Raw genomic sequence first — 16,353 nt, 5'->3', positions numbered from 1 at the left:
CACACACACACACACACGTCAGCTGAACCAAATCCAATCGGAAGGTTATAGAATGTTTCCTAAAACACACACACACACACACACACACACACACACACACACAGCTGAACCAGATCCAATTGAAGATTATAGAATGTTTCCACACACACACACACACACACACACACACACACACACACACGGAGCCTGGAATAAAGTGCCCAATCTTGCATTTCAAGAAAGCACTCAAGTAAATGGAATGATGAAAATAATAAAAACTGGAGTGGATGTGATACAGAACACAAAGATCGTGAGATTTATAATGAAATATCATCTAACTTGAGTGAGAATGGCACATATCAAAAATAGTAGGAAAAAGTCTGTGTTGGCAAGGATGTGGTGGGAAAGGGACTTTGATTTACTGCTGGTGGGCGTGTTGTCTGGTTCAACTCCGTGGAAAACAGTACAGAAAGTCCTCAGTGAACTTAGAATCGAGCTGCCATATGACCCAGTGGTTCCAAATGGGGCATCTATCCCCAGGACTTCACAAACACTCTCTCAAAAGAACAGATGCACTCCGTTTTTCACTGCTGCACTCAGCACAGTAGCTAAGATATGGAATCAGCCTGGGCGTCTGATGGCAGGTGGATGGATTCTGAAGATGTGGTGTATACACACAATGAACTGCTGCCCAGCTGACAGGAAAAATGAAATCAAGCAAGTTGCAACCTGGTTGGAACCGGAAGATAACATGTCGCGTGAAGTAAGCCAGCAGAAGAAAGACAAACACAAGTGATCTTACTTATCTGTGCATATAGAATACTGGATGAGGGAAGGGGGAAAGCAGTTAAGGGGGGATACCCTTGACCCCAGTGCTCAGAAAGAAGGAAAAAAGAAGGAAAGAAATCTGGGGGTTGCCATGGAAGAAGATGAGAAAGGGAAGTAATAGGGAAGAGGGGTCTGGGCTGCAGTTCGGTTGACAATGTACGAGGGTGGGAGAGTTACACATCCAAGCACAGACCCCGCAGCACAGAAAGCCTGAGATTAAGCTGCGACCACCAGATGGCAGATGAGGGGCAGGGAACAACTGTGGTTGGATTGGTGCTGAAATAGTATATGACTAAAACTCAACTACAGATAACTTCGTAAATCAAGGTTTTCTTAAATTAAAAAATTACAAAAGAATATGCCTTTTTAATTATAAAAGAATATACCAAAGAATATACAAATTTATTTTAAAAAAACTATACAAGAATATACAAAAGATCAATGGAATGAATAGCTCCCTCACTCCCTCACTCCCGTAAAGAATAAACAAGATTGACAGACCTTAGCTAGACTCATGGAGAAAAGAAGATCCTATCAGAAGCAAAAGGAGGAAGGTCTAGAGTAATAGTAGGGTCTAGGGTAATAGTAAGGGAGGTAGGCCTTGCCTTGCATGTAGCCAACATGAATTTGATCTCTGGAACCACATATGGTCCCCTGAGCCCCAACAGAAGTGATCCCTGAGCACAGAGGCAGGAGTTAGCCCTGACTCTCCAAAAAAAAAAAAAAAAGGTGTAGGAGGAAAATTAAAAGTGATGAGGAGAAAAGATTTTCATCAGGACGTTGTTGCACAGGGACAGAACAAAAAACATCAACAGATGTTTCTATGTATGTACGTCTGTATTGGAAGATAATGAAACTAAGTCGTGTTGAATTAAGCCACATTGAATTTGAGAATTGAGTTTTTATTACTTGCTTGATGCGTCCTATTAAAAAAGAAAGAGAGTGGTAGAGCACTTTCCTTGCATGTGAAACTTAGGTATGATGCCTGGAACAAAAAAATTTAAAAAAAAAAACACAAAGCATCAGATAGGCAGCTGGAAATCAGTAAATATTGCTTTGTAATATTCATAGGACAAACATGAAAGCAAACTTTTGGCTAAAGGACATTATGTGTCTTTTATTAGCTCTCTATAGCTTTCCCACCCTCTACCCCAATCCACTCACAAAGTTCTTAGATGAAAGAGACGGGTGTTGCGTGGACAAAAATCTCTTGTAAAGAAAGCAAAGTACTAGACAAAATTGTGGAACTGACTTGTAAAATTAACCAATGACTTTAGATATGTTATTGAGAGCAAAGAAATAAAGGTTAAAATTAGTAGCATCTTTTATTAGGTCTAAATTTAGATGAAATACAAAATTCATAAGACAGACATGTAAGAATAGGAAAGGAAGGAGAAACTAAGCTGGACGGTTTAGTAAAACTAAGGGAAATTTAAAAAACTAAAAAATCCAGGGCCAGAGTGACAGTATAGTGGGGAGGGCATTTGTCTTGTATGGGCTGAGTCTGGTTTGATCTTTCGGATCCTATATGGTTCCTCCAAGCACCTCCAGTAGTGGTCCCTGAGTGCAGAGCCAGAAGTAACCCCTGAGCACAGCTGGCTGTGACCCAAAGGAAAAATTCATAATAGCATCATTATTATGGTTAGACATATCGATCAGATTTCAATTGCGAAAGGTGGAGAAGTAGTCAAGCTGAGGAGGTCTTCTGATTTTAGTCACTTCGTGAAGAACTCTTCACCTATAAAGACACACAAAAGTAAGTTGCGTATTCTCAACCCACCTAAACTTGACTTATAATTATTTAGATTTTAGAAGCGTTGCAAAGACAGTCCAGAGAGTTCCCTGTGCTCCGTGCATCCTCTCGCCCATCAACATGTATGGCTGTAGATTTCTCATCCCCAGGAAGCAATGTTGATGCATTATGAGTCGTCCAAGTGCATACTTTATACAGGTTGCTCAAGTGCCCCTTTCTTGCTCTGAGATCCCATCCAGGAAAGCGCGTGCCTTCAAAGGCATCAACTTCCCTTGGGCCCATGACCCGCGATTGTGATCATTTCTTGGATGCTCCCTGTTTTCAATGACCTTGGCAGTTCTGAGGAATGCTTGCCAAGCCAGAGACTATGCCTCAGTTTGGATTGGTCTGATGTTTATTTCTCAAGAGTAGACTAGAATTGTAGGATGGAGAGGAAAGAATACCAAGATAAAGTGCCATTCACATCACACCCTTTAAGGGGTCTAGGTAGAATTTATCATAATCAAATTAACTTCTTGGGGGAGCTACACTTGGATTTGAGGTGCACAGTGGGGGGGGGCGTCAAACAACCTGGATAAGGTTAATTTTAACAATCTCTTAAGTCGTTTTGATAGTTTTTTCCATTGTAAAGGTTCCCTTTCTCTCTCCTCAACCCCTTTCTTAGATATTATATTCTTAGGGAAAAAATTGACTATACAAACTCACTTCACTCAGAAGGACTAGGGTGATGAGTGCTCCGTGTACTTGAAGGAGGGGTATCTATAAGCAGAATTTTTTTCTGTAGTTCTGAGATGTTTGTCTAGTTTCCACTTGTCTGTTTACTTGATCATGTATTCATAGCAGAACTCAGGTATTTAATTGAGTTATAATCCAGCATTACCCTATTTAGATTTAGTTCTCAAATTTTTCCAATGTTGGTTATTGTGAGCTTTTTTTTTTAATAGTTGAGTCCTTTGTTCCTTTGTTGCAAGCCATTTTTGTTTCATTTATTTAATCAATTTCTTTTTTTTAATTAGTTATTGGGTCACACCAGGTTGTACTCAGTGCTCAATCTATTTTTAACAAAAACATATTACCATTTGGTATTTATCTCTTTATTCTCCCATTTCAGTTATTTGATCTCTAAAGTTGGGAGTATTTTTTTGGTTGATCAATATTGTATGGTCCCAGCTGAGTCAAAGCTAGGAACACTGAGATAGATACTTCAAAGCAGTAAAAGGAGAAAGACTCTTTTTTTTCTCTGATCATAAAATAGCACTTTGACTAAAGGTATTGGTAGTTAAACTCTGTGTTTTATTTAGGGGCTTGTTTAACAGGAGAAGAAGATTAATTATTCCTCTACCTCATGGCACCAAGACCTACATAATATTAGGTATTTGATACTTTAATTTCAAATGAATTAATGTGTTAACAGATCTCCCAAGAGTTATTTTACAAAAGTCCTCCTTCACTCGAGAAAGGAAGTAAATATTGCCAACAATGAAAATCCTAATGTTTTCTGTCCATACTCAAGATATATCCTATACTGGACTCATGTATTGATTTCAACTCCTATTTTACTAAATCTTTGAGAGCTATTTCTGAAAATCTTGGAAAACACAGTTGAACATGACTAAATTTTGAAAGGTGAAATTCAAAATCACATTTCAAAAAATAAATCCTATATCCCTCCTTCAGACTTCACCTTTTCCAACAGGGATTTTCTGCTCAACCTTCCCTCATTGTTGGTGAATGCTTTATGCCCCAGTCAGTTCTCTTAACAGGTAATTTTTGTTTGCTCTATTGTTTAGTAATTGCTAGTTTCTTCTGTCAGTTTGTCTTGGAAAGGAGCACATTTTCTACGTCTTCCTTCTCTCTGGCATTTTAGAAGTAGAAAATGCTTTATCGATAAACCAAGGAGATTCTGAGAAATTTAGAAAAGTCACCATTCATCTACTTTACTAAAATATGACTTAAAATATTGTTATATAATTAATGTGTGTGTGTGTGTGTGTGTGTGTGTGTGTGTGTGTGTGTGTGTTGAACCCTAGACCTAATCTGATAGTTTTAGGAGATCAAACCTTAGGGAGATGATCAGTTTCATAAGAGATCAAATAGTGAGGGCGCCCCTCAGGAACTGCTTGTAAGAGAGGTGACCTCTGGGAGTTCTCTGAACTCTGGAGGGGGCAGGGACTAGAAGGTGAGTGAGGCAAGAACCTCACAGAGGATCTCAGCTGTCTGTCAGTAGATCTTGAACTTCCCCACCTCCACCAATCACCACCAAGGTGATCTTCCCTCCACCAGTGTTCCCAGATTTCCTCCCAACTCCTTCTCCATTTCGCCTGTGAACTTGATAGACACGTTACAGAGTTCCCGTGGTTGCAGCTTAGATGCAATGTTTTCAGTCGACTTTTTTTTTTTTCTGTTTGGGTCACACCTCAGGGGTTACTTCTGACTCTACACTCAGGAATTACTTTTGGCGGTGCTCAGGGTACCTTAGGGGATGCCAGGGATCGAACCCAGGCTGCATGCAAGGCAAACGCCCTATCCACTGTGCTGGCCCCTGAGTCTGTGTTTTGGATATCTGACTGTACCCCTCACCCGGACCACCAGCATAACTGAAGCCCTGGTGCCTTTTTACCCGTTACTTCCCATTTTCTTCTTCCTCCTTGACTTCTTTCCTTCCCTGTACTTCTCCTCTGTAAACACTGAGGTCAAGGGTGATCTAGGTATCTCCCTTTCACTACGGTACAAGAAATCAATTTTTGTTGTTAATGCTGCCCAAGCTTTGGTGCTGTGTTACATCACACGAGAGAATGAAAAGAGATGTCTTCTTCAGAAGACAAAATTCAAGTCTACTTTATTATAAGACAACATGTGTGAGACCTGAGAATTGCTAGGACCGATTTGTTATTCAAAAGATTGCCTCATTTGCAACATCTCATTTATATTTGGAACAAAAATCCATAGATTCTGGAACTTACCGTGAGTTTTTTAAAAAGCGTGCATGGCTCTCCTTCTATTGATGTCTCTCTTAATTTGGCAAAGAGAACAAAGAGGACAGCAAAGGGTCACCAGAAAGTCGTCACAAATGGATCCCTGTGAAGACACAAAAGAAAAAAAAATGTACAATCCATCTACTTGGAAACAGGGGTTTTCACATGAGTTCGAAAGAGAAGCAAAATGTATTGGTTCTTGAACTCATTTGGATGAAACTAGAGAGGACAACGTGTGGGAGCATTTGTGAATTCTTCCACAAAATCTTGGTGTCTTTATGACAGCAGTTCCTATACTGTGAAAATAGAAGACATCCAACCAAATGATGAACAGGACGGTAAAATAAAGGAGTTTCAGGAAATGAAATCTCAGAATTCTTGGACAACTCTAAGAAATGATGAAATCATAAAATTTGCTGCAACATGCATGGAACTGGAAGTTACCATGTTGAGTGAAGTAAGCCAGAAGAAGGACAAACAGGAAATCACTTCTATGTGGTAGAGTAACTCTGAGGAAATGCAGTGTTTTAGAGGGGGAATACCTGAATCAACCTTGGCCCCAGAATACAGGGAGGAGAAGGAAAGAAACGGTGAAGGGAAACGGGGGAGAAGAGGTAGATGAGAAAAACGGAGCCACGTCAAGGGATTCAGGTACATCAGTGTTGTTAGTGAATGACAGAATCAAATGTCCAAACCACAGGCACAACACTTTTTTTTGAGGGGCGAGGATCACACCCGCGGATGCACAGGGGTTACTCCTGGCTCTGCACTCAGGCATCTCTCCTGGTGGTGCTTGGGGGACAATATGGGATGCTGGGAATTGAACCCGGGTCCGCTGCGTGCAAGGCAAACGTCCTCCCCACTGTGCGATCTCTCCAACCCCAAAGTTGTTTATCTTCTAGTGTTTTCAAAGAAACTGTAGCCAGAGGATTTTTTGCAGCCACTGACTACAAGAGTTCACGTCTAGGAAATTTGTAGAAAACTCAGAGGAGGTCAGCACCAAATGCTCCCTGTTCGTAAGCATTATTTTGAGAGTGGTGGGAGACTTCACGGTAGGAGACTCACGGGGATGCCGTAGCGGGTCCGGTAGAGGGTCCTCATGGCGACACTGGTCCCGCACAGGCAGCATTCATTCATGTCACCTGCCACCTGGCAGGCAAGGCACTCGTAACAGAACAGGCCGCAGAGACCTGCGGGCGGGAGAGCAGAGCCCGTTACTCGCGCCCACACACAGTGTAGCTATTGCTGCCCGAGCACACAGCAGCCCCGGGAGCGCGCTCTGCCATGCATCCTGCCACCAAGCCTGGCCTCAGCACTTTTATTCAGGTATTTTGTTTTCTTTTTGAGTCACACCCGGAGATGTACAGGAATTTCTCCTGACTCTACACTAGGGAATTTCTCCTGGCGGTGCTCGGGGGACCATATGGGATGCTGGGAATTGAACCCGGGTTGGCCATGTGCAAGGCAGACGCCCTACCCGCTGTGCTATTGCTCCAACCCCTCTTGCTCATCTTTATAGTAGCTTTTCCTTCTTCCTACCCAGTCCTTTCAAAAAGAACTGTACCTTGGAAAGTAGGCTTCTATTTTATTTCTTTATTTTGATTTTGGGATGCTGGGGATTGAATCTGGGTTGGCCACCTGCACTGGGTGCTATTTAACTCCTGAGCTGACTCCAGGAATAGGACTGTTCCTGGAGTGTGTGTCAATCTTGAAGCAGGGTTGCTCTTGGCATGGAAAGAGCATCCGGCCATACCCGTGGTGCTCAGGGCCTACCCCCGGCTCTGTATTCAGGGATCACTCCTGGTGATGCTTGGGGAACCCTATGTGGTGCTGGGGATCGAACCCCCCGTGGCCTCCTGCAAGGCAAGTGCTTGACCCCTGGCCTGTCTCCTGGTCCTCACGCATCTGTTAAGGTCAGCGGTGGTCACACACACAAGCACACACACTCACATGGTTGACACGTGCGCACAGACGTGCACACACGCACACACGCACACACGTGCGAGCGCGCACTTACAGACTCCGCAGTCGCTGAAGCAGTCGCACATGCCCGTCTGCCAGTTGGACATCTGGGGTGCCGCCCCGTAGTTGGGCTGGGTCACGATCACCACGGGCTGTGTCGGCTGCACGGGTGCTTGCATTTTCGACGCAGGGTCCGTGGAGACCGAGGGGCTGAAAAACAAAGCGTTGCCTGAGTAAGGGGCGAGCAGGTGGTGGCTGTTGGCGTGCAGCGGCTCACTGGGCACTGCTGGGGGAATCACCGGAGAACGTTCTGGCTCCGCCTTTCTGAGCACAGGGCCCCGGGGGAGAAAGCCACTGGCCTGGTGAGATGAGCAGGTGTTTCTCCCCGCAGCGCTGTGCCCGCCCTTCACACGGGGATCAGGGCCCCACAAACGCCTGGGAAACCAACCAGCCAATGGTGGTGGGAAGTAGCCTGTAAGAGCCAACGGGACTCTGAATAGTCACTTCTCAGAGATAGTGTTTATCCCAGTAGGATATGGCACAGTCTGTGTATGATACAGCAGGAAGGCCCTGCCTTGCACCCCACAGACCTGTTAGAATCCCTGGCACCTCATCTAGTTCCCCTGAGCACCACCAGGAGTGACCCCAGAGTAGAGCCAGGAGCAAGCCCTGAGCACCTCCCCCCAACAGAACAAACAACATTTACTACTGATTCCATTACTCTTCCTACTTACTATCAATAATCCCATCCCTACAAATTCATTGTAGTCTAAGTCTAAGAATGGAAACACACACAGACACACACAGACACACATAAATATGCAGGGGCGTATTCATAGTAACATTGTGTGTTTTGATAAACTACTGCAATTAATTCAGGGCTTTATGTCCAGGAGAGTTATGACAGGGCTCATGGCAGAGATTTTTTTCCCCCCTATTGCAAACATTTTAAAAAGAATGGAGGACAGTCTCCATGAACTGAGGATGGGCTTGAGCCACGGAGCTAGCGCAGAGGGCTGGAGCCCACATCTGGCACGCACAAGATCCTGAGTTTAGCCCGGCCCCATTGGGCACAGTCCCGAAGGGCCCCAAACACTGCAGGGTGGCCCAGAGGGCTGGAAGGGTGTGGCATTGCATTGCTGGGCTGGGCCCTGACCTGCCCATTGCTCAGAGCACCACTGGGAGGGAACTTCCTGGCGGCCTGAGCACTGTTTGAGAGCCCTCCGCCAAACCTCCAAACTCATCATGGTTTGAAGGATGAAAAGTGAAGAAAGTGACACACAGCAGCATACTGTGTGACATTCCTTGCTGAGAAATTACAGGAAAAAAAAGAAAGCGTGCATCTGCTCCAAAGTGCACTTCGGAATAATCTGGACGCAAATGCAGCTGGTTCTGTTGAGGGTAAATGAGAGGGGGAAGACTAGGACAGTAGAAACTGAATAATAGGGTGGGGAGATGCTTTTCCAGGTGTGTCTTTTGTGTGTCTCTGACTCTGTGAAGCAAGCCGATGCTTTACAAATCAAGGCAACATGGAAGGGGTCAGTCAAAATCAACCAGAATGGGAAAGGAACACCGGAGAGACTGGAAACATTCACAGAGAGTTAGTATTAGGACAGCAGTGAAGGACGTGGGGAAGGAAAAAGTGATCTGTCATGTGGGAAAACCTTTTCTGTGGGTTTTTGGGCTATGCCAGGTGGCACTTGGGGTTTGTGCAGGCTCAGTGGTTGAGCTTATTCCCAGCAGTACTTGGAGGAACATTTGGTGCTAGGGGTCCCACCCAGGGCTTCCACATGCAAAACAAGCAGTCCACCATCTGGACTATCTTCCTGGTCCTGGAAACAATATATTATTTTTTGGCATTGAAGAAGTAAAAGGGAGTTTATTTACACATGCGGACTCCACCTGGATACGGCCATAAAGGATCAAGCCACAAACACAGCTCATAAAAAAACTTCCAGAGGCCAGTTTCAAGCTACCTGCCTCGAAGGGAAATATTTTCCATCCCTGGCAAGCTACCGAGAGGATCTTGCCCGCACGGCAAAGCCCGGAAAGCTACCCGTGACGTATTCCATAGGCCAAACACAGTAACAAGTTTCACAATGTTACTGGGCCCGCTCAAGCAAATCGATGAACAACGGGAGGACAGTCACAGTGACAGTGACATCTAACATTGTGGTGCTACCATGGTTGTTAACATATATAATAATCGATCCTATCAGTGATTAAGGCAATTTGCTTTCAGTTTTATATGGACAAGTGCTAATTATCTCTCTGATGCCTTCGTTGTTCAGATAACCTGAGCACTCTTGCACCCTGCCCTGAGCCTACTGTAGTTTATGATTTATGGACCCTTTGTCTTACCCAACTTCTAGAAGGGGTGATTCAGAGGTCCTGCCTCTAAATTTCCCTGTGTCTGCTTCTACTTTTCCCTCTTAATTTCTTCCAGTTCAGGCTTTGCACATGAAGCATTTGTAAGCCTAACTTTATCTGTCCTGCAGCGGGTGGTACTGATGAACTAGAAGTTACAACTTTGGAAAGCAGTCGTTTCATCCTAACATGTAAGACAAAGAACAAAAAAACATTTACACATATTTTATGCTATGGTTAGCAAACTTATTTTTCACAGAGGTATAGGTTAGCAATTTTTTTTTTTTTGAGATTGAGGTCACGATCATGATCATCCTGTTGTTCGTCGATTGCCTCGAGCAGGCCCCAGAAACGTCTCCTTGGTCCTAGCCCTGAGATTTTAAAAAGTGCCATATTCAAGGATCTTTCAGGGTTAGAAGAATGAGACCCATCGTTGTTACTGGTATTTGGCATATTGGGTACGCCATGGGGAGTTTGCCAAGACTCTGCCGTGTGTGCAGGTAACATTGGGTAGCCTGCCAGATTGTCCAATGTAAGAATGAGATAATAAGATAATGAGATTGAGGCATTCACCTATTACTCACTTACTGAATATTAGAACTAACCAAGACACTAAAATATAAATATACATACATTAACCAAACATATCAGTGAATGAGAGCTCAAATTCTCTGCCTACATTGAGAAATACGAGTTAGCAATATTCGATTAAGTAATTATATATACATTCTATCTAAATACACATTAGATTTGATTTGATAATTACATGGTGGAAAATGAGATTAAGGCTTTTCATCTCTCATGGGAAAAAAAGAACATATATGGATGGGAGGGAGGCTAGAATGATCCTGTTACTGGATGGGGTTGGAGGTATAAGCTCGTGCTTGCACCCACACTGGTGCAAGCTGTCCAGTTACCAAAAGCAGTTTTGCATTTTACACACACACACACACACACACACACACACACACACACACACACACACGTGCGTTCCCTTGGGGGGGTCTCTGAGGACCCCGCCCCCACACACAGCAGGAAATCACATGCAAGCACAGAAAAGTGAAGCAGTTGTTCTATCCAGCCCTCGACAGGGTGTGCAGGCCACACGCCGTGCCCAGGGTGGGCAGCTGGACAGAAAGAACAGCGAGGGGCTTGTGGGCAAGGGTCTCGACGGAGGTGAGGGTTGGAGAGCTTGTGGTACTCTAACTCTTCGTGTAACCGAGTTGACGTGGAAAGGACAGACGCCTATGGGGAAGGTGTCGTGAGCTTCCTGAGCAAACGTGTCAGGGCAGATGTTGATAAACAGGCCATGGTTAAGAAAAATTAGATGCGTTTACAGGAAGCTGTCCGGTTACCAAAAGCAGCTTTGCATTTTACACACACACACACACACACACACACACACACACACACACACACGGAAATGTCTGTAAACATAAATCCATTTCCTAGATTTATTCATTGAGCTTTGTTCTAGAAGGGAGAGCAACCCAGTTTCGGGGCTACCGCCCAAGTAACGCCCAGGCTGCACTGGGGCCATGCCTGATGGTGCTTGACTGGGCGGGCAGCCTGGACAGTTCAACAGGAACACCAGGAGGAGCCTTGGGACGTCCAGGGCTGCCCTGGTTGAGGGCCAGTGCAAGGCCGCATTCCTGACCCTGCACTTCTCTCTGCAGCTCTCAACCGATATTGGCCCAAATCTTGATCTGTCACTGTCAATGTCACTGTCCTCCCGTTGTTCATCAATTTGCTTGAGCGGGCCCAGTGACGTCTCCATTGTGACACTTGTTACTGTGTTTGGCATATCGAATATGTCACGGGTAGCTTGCCAAGCTTTGCCGTGCGGGCGAGATACTCTCGGTAGCTTGCTGGGCTCTCCGAGAGGGGTGGAGGAATCAAACTTGGGTTGACCCTTCTGGCCGAGTGCAAGGCAAACGCCCTACCTGCCGTGCTATCGCTCCAGCCCAATCTTGATCTATAAACACAATTTGCCAATAGAACAGAGTTGGAGTACATGGGGGAAATGATGACTTTGAGGACAGACTGCGGGAGAGTAAAAGATTCCCTGGAATGTTTCTTGGGACCTAAAAGTGTTTTTTTTTTTTTTTAGCTGTCAGTAATTGTTTGTTTTTGCTACACCCAGAGATGCTCAGGGGTTACTCTGGCTCTGCATAAAGGGGGTTCTCGGGCGGGGGGGACCATATGGGATGCCAGAGATTGAATCCGGGCCTGCCACATGCTAGGCAAATGCCCTACTGCTATATTGTGGTTCTGGCACCAAGAGGCCTAAAAGTTCAGAAGGCGGTAGAGGGGGTCTGAGAGATAGGACAGCGGGAGGCAGTTCCACCCAAGGCATCCTATACGGTCCCCCAAGCACTGCCAGGAGCAATCCCTGAGTACAGAGCCAGGGGTTCAAGAATTTGCCTTGCCCATGACCAATCTCAGTTTGATCCCCAGCATATGAACCCCCAAGTGCCCCCATGAGTGACCTTTGGGCACAGGACCAGGTGTAAGCCTTGAGCACTACTGGGTGGTGGCCCCACTGGCTCCCTGAAATCCAGGAAACTGGGCAGCTCTTGTGCTTCTTAAAATAGCTTTAATGGGATAGGCTTTGCATGTCATAAAATGTACACATTCTGAGTAACACCCAAGGACAATGGAAACAAGGGGCGGGAGGAATGGTCCACGGTTGGAAGCCTATGTCAAAGGTTGGGGGAGAGGTCAGTTGGGATAGAGACGGGACCATTATGACAAACATGGTTGGAGGGACGGCTCTGGAAGGGAGATGTGTGCTGAAGGTTGGCAAAGGACCAAGCATGATTGTATTGCAATCCATGATGCACAATAGGAGAGAGGGAGGGAGGGAAGGAGAGGAGAAAGAGAGAGAGAGAGAGAGAGAGAGAGAGAGAGAGAGAGAGAGAGAGAGAGAGAGAGAGAGAGAGAGAGAGAGAGAGAATATAAGTTCATGGCAACAAGAAAACAAAACTCACTGTAAGCCCCCAGTGACCCGCGGGCGGGACTGTGGCTGAGGACAACCCGGGGTGCGGGGCTGAGGGTGCGCCCAGCTTCCTGGTCTTACAACCCCGTGGTAAATCCATAAAACAGACAAACCCCAATGTACTGTAATCCCAGCACCACCATACCAACACAACCACCCTGGGTGAGTCCATACCTGCCCCGGAAAAGGCCCGTAGGTGTTAGTCACTCTTTATCTGCGCCTCTGGGTGCGGTCCTGCCCCCAGGATGGGGCTCCCCGACCCCCCCCAACACACAGTTCCCCAGGCACCGCCCCCAGTGCAGGGAGCCCCCTGCCCTGGCCTCGCGCAGGGAGCGGACTCTGGGCGCACGCGCGAGCATCCTCAGGTGTAACCTCCAGGTGCTTAAGTTTCTGTTTCCTGGACCAGAGCTCTTCCCAGAAGGGGACGCTCAGTCGGGGCCCCAAAGGGTTTGGGCGGAGCCCAGCTGGGGGTGGGGTGGGTGTTTCTCTGTGGGTTACTGTGAGGTCTGCGGGTTACTGATTCCTTAGGCTGCCTCTGACAGCCCGACCAGCTGATGTTACTCTCAAGCAGTGCTGTCGCCTCTCTTCGGAGGCTTTGCAGGCAAACAGCACCATGCTTCCTTCTTAGTAAGACCAAAGAAAGCAGAAGCTCTGGCAGCTCGGTTGAGTATCCTTTTTAAGATTTCTGGGGGTCCTTACGTGGCAACAAAATAGAGGACAGAAGCAAGTGTAATCATGTTCCAAATAACCGCAAATATCTTGGGTGCAGCTATTAAACATTTAATACTCTTTTGTTTGGTTGGTTTGGAGGCCACACCTGGCTGTGCTCAGGGTTTACGCCTGGCTGGGGGCTTAGGGGACCACATGGGGCGCTGAGGATTTAACCTGGGGGGGGGGGATATATTCAGGACAAGTCCCTTCACTCCTGTGTGTCCCTCCAGCCTCTGTCACTGTCACTGTCCTCCCGTTGTTCATTGATTTGCTCGAGCGGGCCCAGTAACGTCTCCATTGGAGACTTTGTTGTTACTGTGTTTGGCATATCGAGTACCTCACGGGGGGCTTGCCAGGCTCTGCCGTGCGGGCGAGATACTCTCGGTAGTTTGCCGGGCTCTCCGAGAGCGGCGGAGGAATGGAACTCGGGTTGGCCATGTTGGCTGCGTGCAAGGCAAACGCCCTACCACTGTGCTATCCCTTTCCAGGTAGCAGGAAGTCGGAAAACTTCCTTGAGCTCTCTTTAGCACTGGAAAGTGTTTGAAAGCTTTCCTGGAACCTCCAAGCCCTACCCTGGTCTCCCACTCAGAGGTTTGCACTGACTGGCAGTGCTCAGGGGTCACTCCTGGTGGGCGGGGGAGACTGTATGGGATGCCGAGATTGAACCCAGGTCAGGTGTGTGCAAGGCAAGCACCCTACCCACTGTACTATTGTCCAGGCTCCATTTTTTTCCCCTTCATCTCATCTGGTGATGCTCGGAGGCTGCTCCTGGCTCGGTGCTAAGCACCACTTTTGATTCGGGACGTGGGGGAGACAGCACTTGGTCCAGTCTGTGGACCTCTCTAACACCCCCACCCCCACCCCCTGCCAAATTCTTCCTCGGAATATGAGTTGAGGAGAGGGGGAGAGAGAGAGAGAGAAAGAGAGAGAGAGAGAGAGACAGACAGAGAGAGAAAGAGACAGAGACAGAGAGACAGTCAGAGAGAGACATAGAGACAGAGACAGAGAGAGACAGAGACAGAGAGAGACAGAGAGCTGAGAGTTCAAACCTCAGGTGAAGGTTCAGGTGAACCCCAGAACATGTCTACCCCATTGCCTTTGCAAAGTTGGTTTATTGGACTCTGCCAAGTGGCTCTGGCCTGAGTTTTTTTTGTGACACACGTTCCTTGAGAAGCTCCCTCCATGGGACTCCCTCACTCTAACCTCCAGGGACTTGCTTCTGCTTTCACACGTTAGTGCACAACCAGCCTGGTGCCCCTCTCCTCAGCTATGGAATGCCTTGAGAAGGGGGCCTGTACTCCCATGAGCCAGGATTGAGTGTGTGTGTGTGTGTGTGTGTGTGTGTGTGTAAGAGAAAGAGAGACAACAGAGACAGGGACAGTGAGAGGACATGTTCAGAGAGAACGGGGGCTTCCCCAAAGGGAAGGGAACTGACCACATCCTGCTTGAGATGCAGGAGAATCTCCAAGACAGGAAAAAGTCAATATTATTATTATCAATCAATTTAGCGACTAAATATATTGCTTAAAATTGCTTAAATTTCTTCTCTCTGGTGTTTTTGATATTGATTTTTTGGAAATATGGTCATTCATAATCTCTTCTTTCATCGTTATCAAATATGATACGAGAACAGCAAACTTTCTCTTTATTTTTTTTTATTTTTTTATTTTTTTGGCCACACTCAGCTGAGCTCCCGGGTTACTCCTAGCTCTGCACTCAGAAATCACTCCTGGTAGTGCTCAGGGACCATATGGGATGCCGGGGATCGAATTCAGGTAGGTCACCTGCAAGGCAAGTGACTACAAACTGTGCTATGGTCCCAGCCTATCTCTTTAAGCAGGTAAGTAAAACACCAGAATTTAGTTCTAAAGCATTCGGTCTTTTTAAAAAACTTTTGTCCTGGAAATCCAAGGGTTCTTATGATTCAGTTACTAAATCTACAAAGTCCTCCTGTCCATAAATATTTGAAAGAGATAAAATCAAGTGAAGCATTGCAAAGCACAAAGAAATGAGACCAACCTAAGAATATATGTATGTGCATCGAAAAATAGTGAAATTAGAAAAGAACAACAACCTAAAGAAAACTCGTGAAATAATGGCCAAATCGGGGCACACTCTACCAAACCTATATTTATCCCTGGGTGAAACTTTCAGGCTCCCTCACAGGTCATATCCCACATTCTTGCTACAGACCTGTTGAACTGGACATTTTCTAAATTTAAAGCAATTCACTAAGAAAAAAACTGCAGAGCAAATAAGAAAGTCTCCCCCCACCCCCAGTAAGCTTTTAAAGAAGTAGATAACATCATAGAACTCACTGTTTCAAAGATGAGGTCTGTGCGAGGAGTGAAGGGGAGGACCTGTGGGAGGAAGAAGTAAAAGAGAACTGGTTGTAACGAAGAGCAGGTTCAGAGGTTTTATTGGCTAGATCAGCCAATTGTTTATTCTGTTTCTATTACTTGAAAACGAAACCATTTCCTACCAGAGAGGAAAGGGGTGTTCTTTCTGCGGTGTGTGGACCACCCACATTTTCTAAGGAGAAGGATATTTGATTTGTTAGTTTGTCTGACTGGTTTGAGCTGCCTTGAAGAATTTAAGAACCGAAAACAATTGTTTTCTTCCTTTTATCCAGCAAGCAGCTATGATTTGGTGGAACCTTATTGCCATCTTCTTACTGGGGAACTTAGAAGCAGTTGTTCTTGGGGGGAAAAAAGTTTTCTGAAATTGGGCCTAATTAGACATAATGTTTTGTTGGTTGGTTGGTTGGTTGGTTTGCTTGG

General features: G+C 45.9%; 1 protein-coding gene across 1 annotated transcript; it reads right to left on the bottom strand.

The window, feature by feature from the left end:
- Positions 1-1,929: 1,929 nt before the first annotated feature.
- LOC130020774 (placenta-specific gene 8 protein-like) lies at positions 1,930-15,948 on the bottom strand. Its single transcript, XM_056111455.1, has 5 exons — positions 15,892-15,948; positions 7,553-7,707; positions 6,601-6,725; positions 5,524-5,638; positions 1,930-2,545 (listed from the first exon to the last, which is right to left on the bottom strand). The coding sequence occupies exons 2-4, from the start codon at positions 7,674-7,676 to the stop codon at positions 5,534-5,536; spliced, it is 354 nt and encodes a 117-aa protein (XP_055967430.1). The 5' UTR covers positions 7,677-7,707; positions 15,892-15,948; the 3' UTR covers positions 1,930-2,545; positions 5,524-5,533.
- Between the last annotated feature and the right edge of the window lie 405 nt (positions 15,949-16,353).

The sequence above is a fragment of the Sorex fumeus genome, unplaced genomic scaffold, assembly GCF_029834395.1.
Source record: "Sorex fumeus unplaced genomic scaffold, SorFum_2.1 ptg000013l, whole genome shotgun sequence".
NCBI lineage: Eukaryota > Metazoa > Chordata > Mammalia > Eulipotyphla > Soricidae > Sorex > Sorex fumeus.
This window is presented reverse-complemented; position numbering and strand designations above follow the sequence as displayed.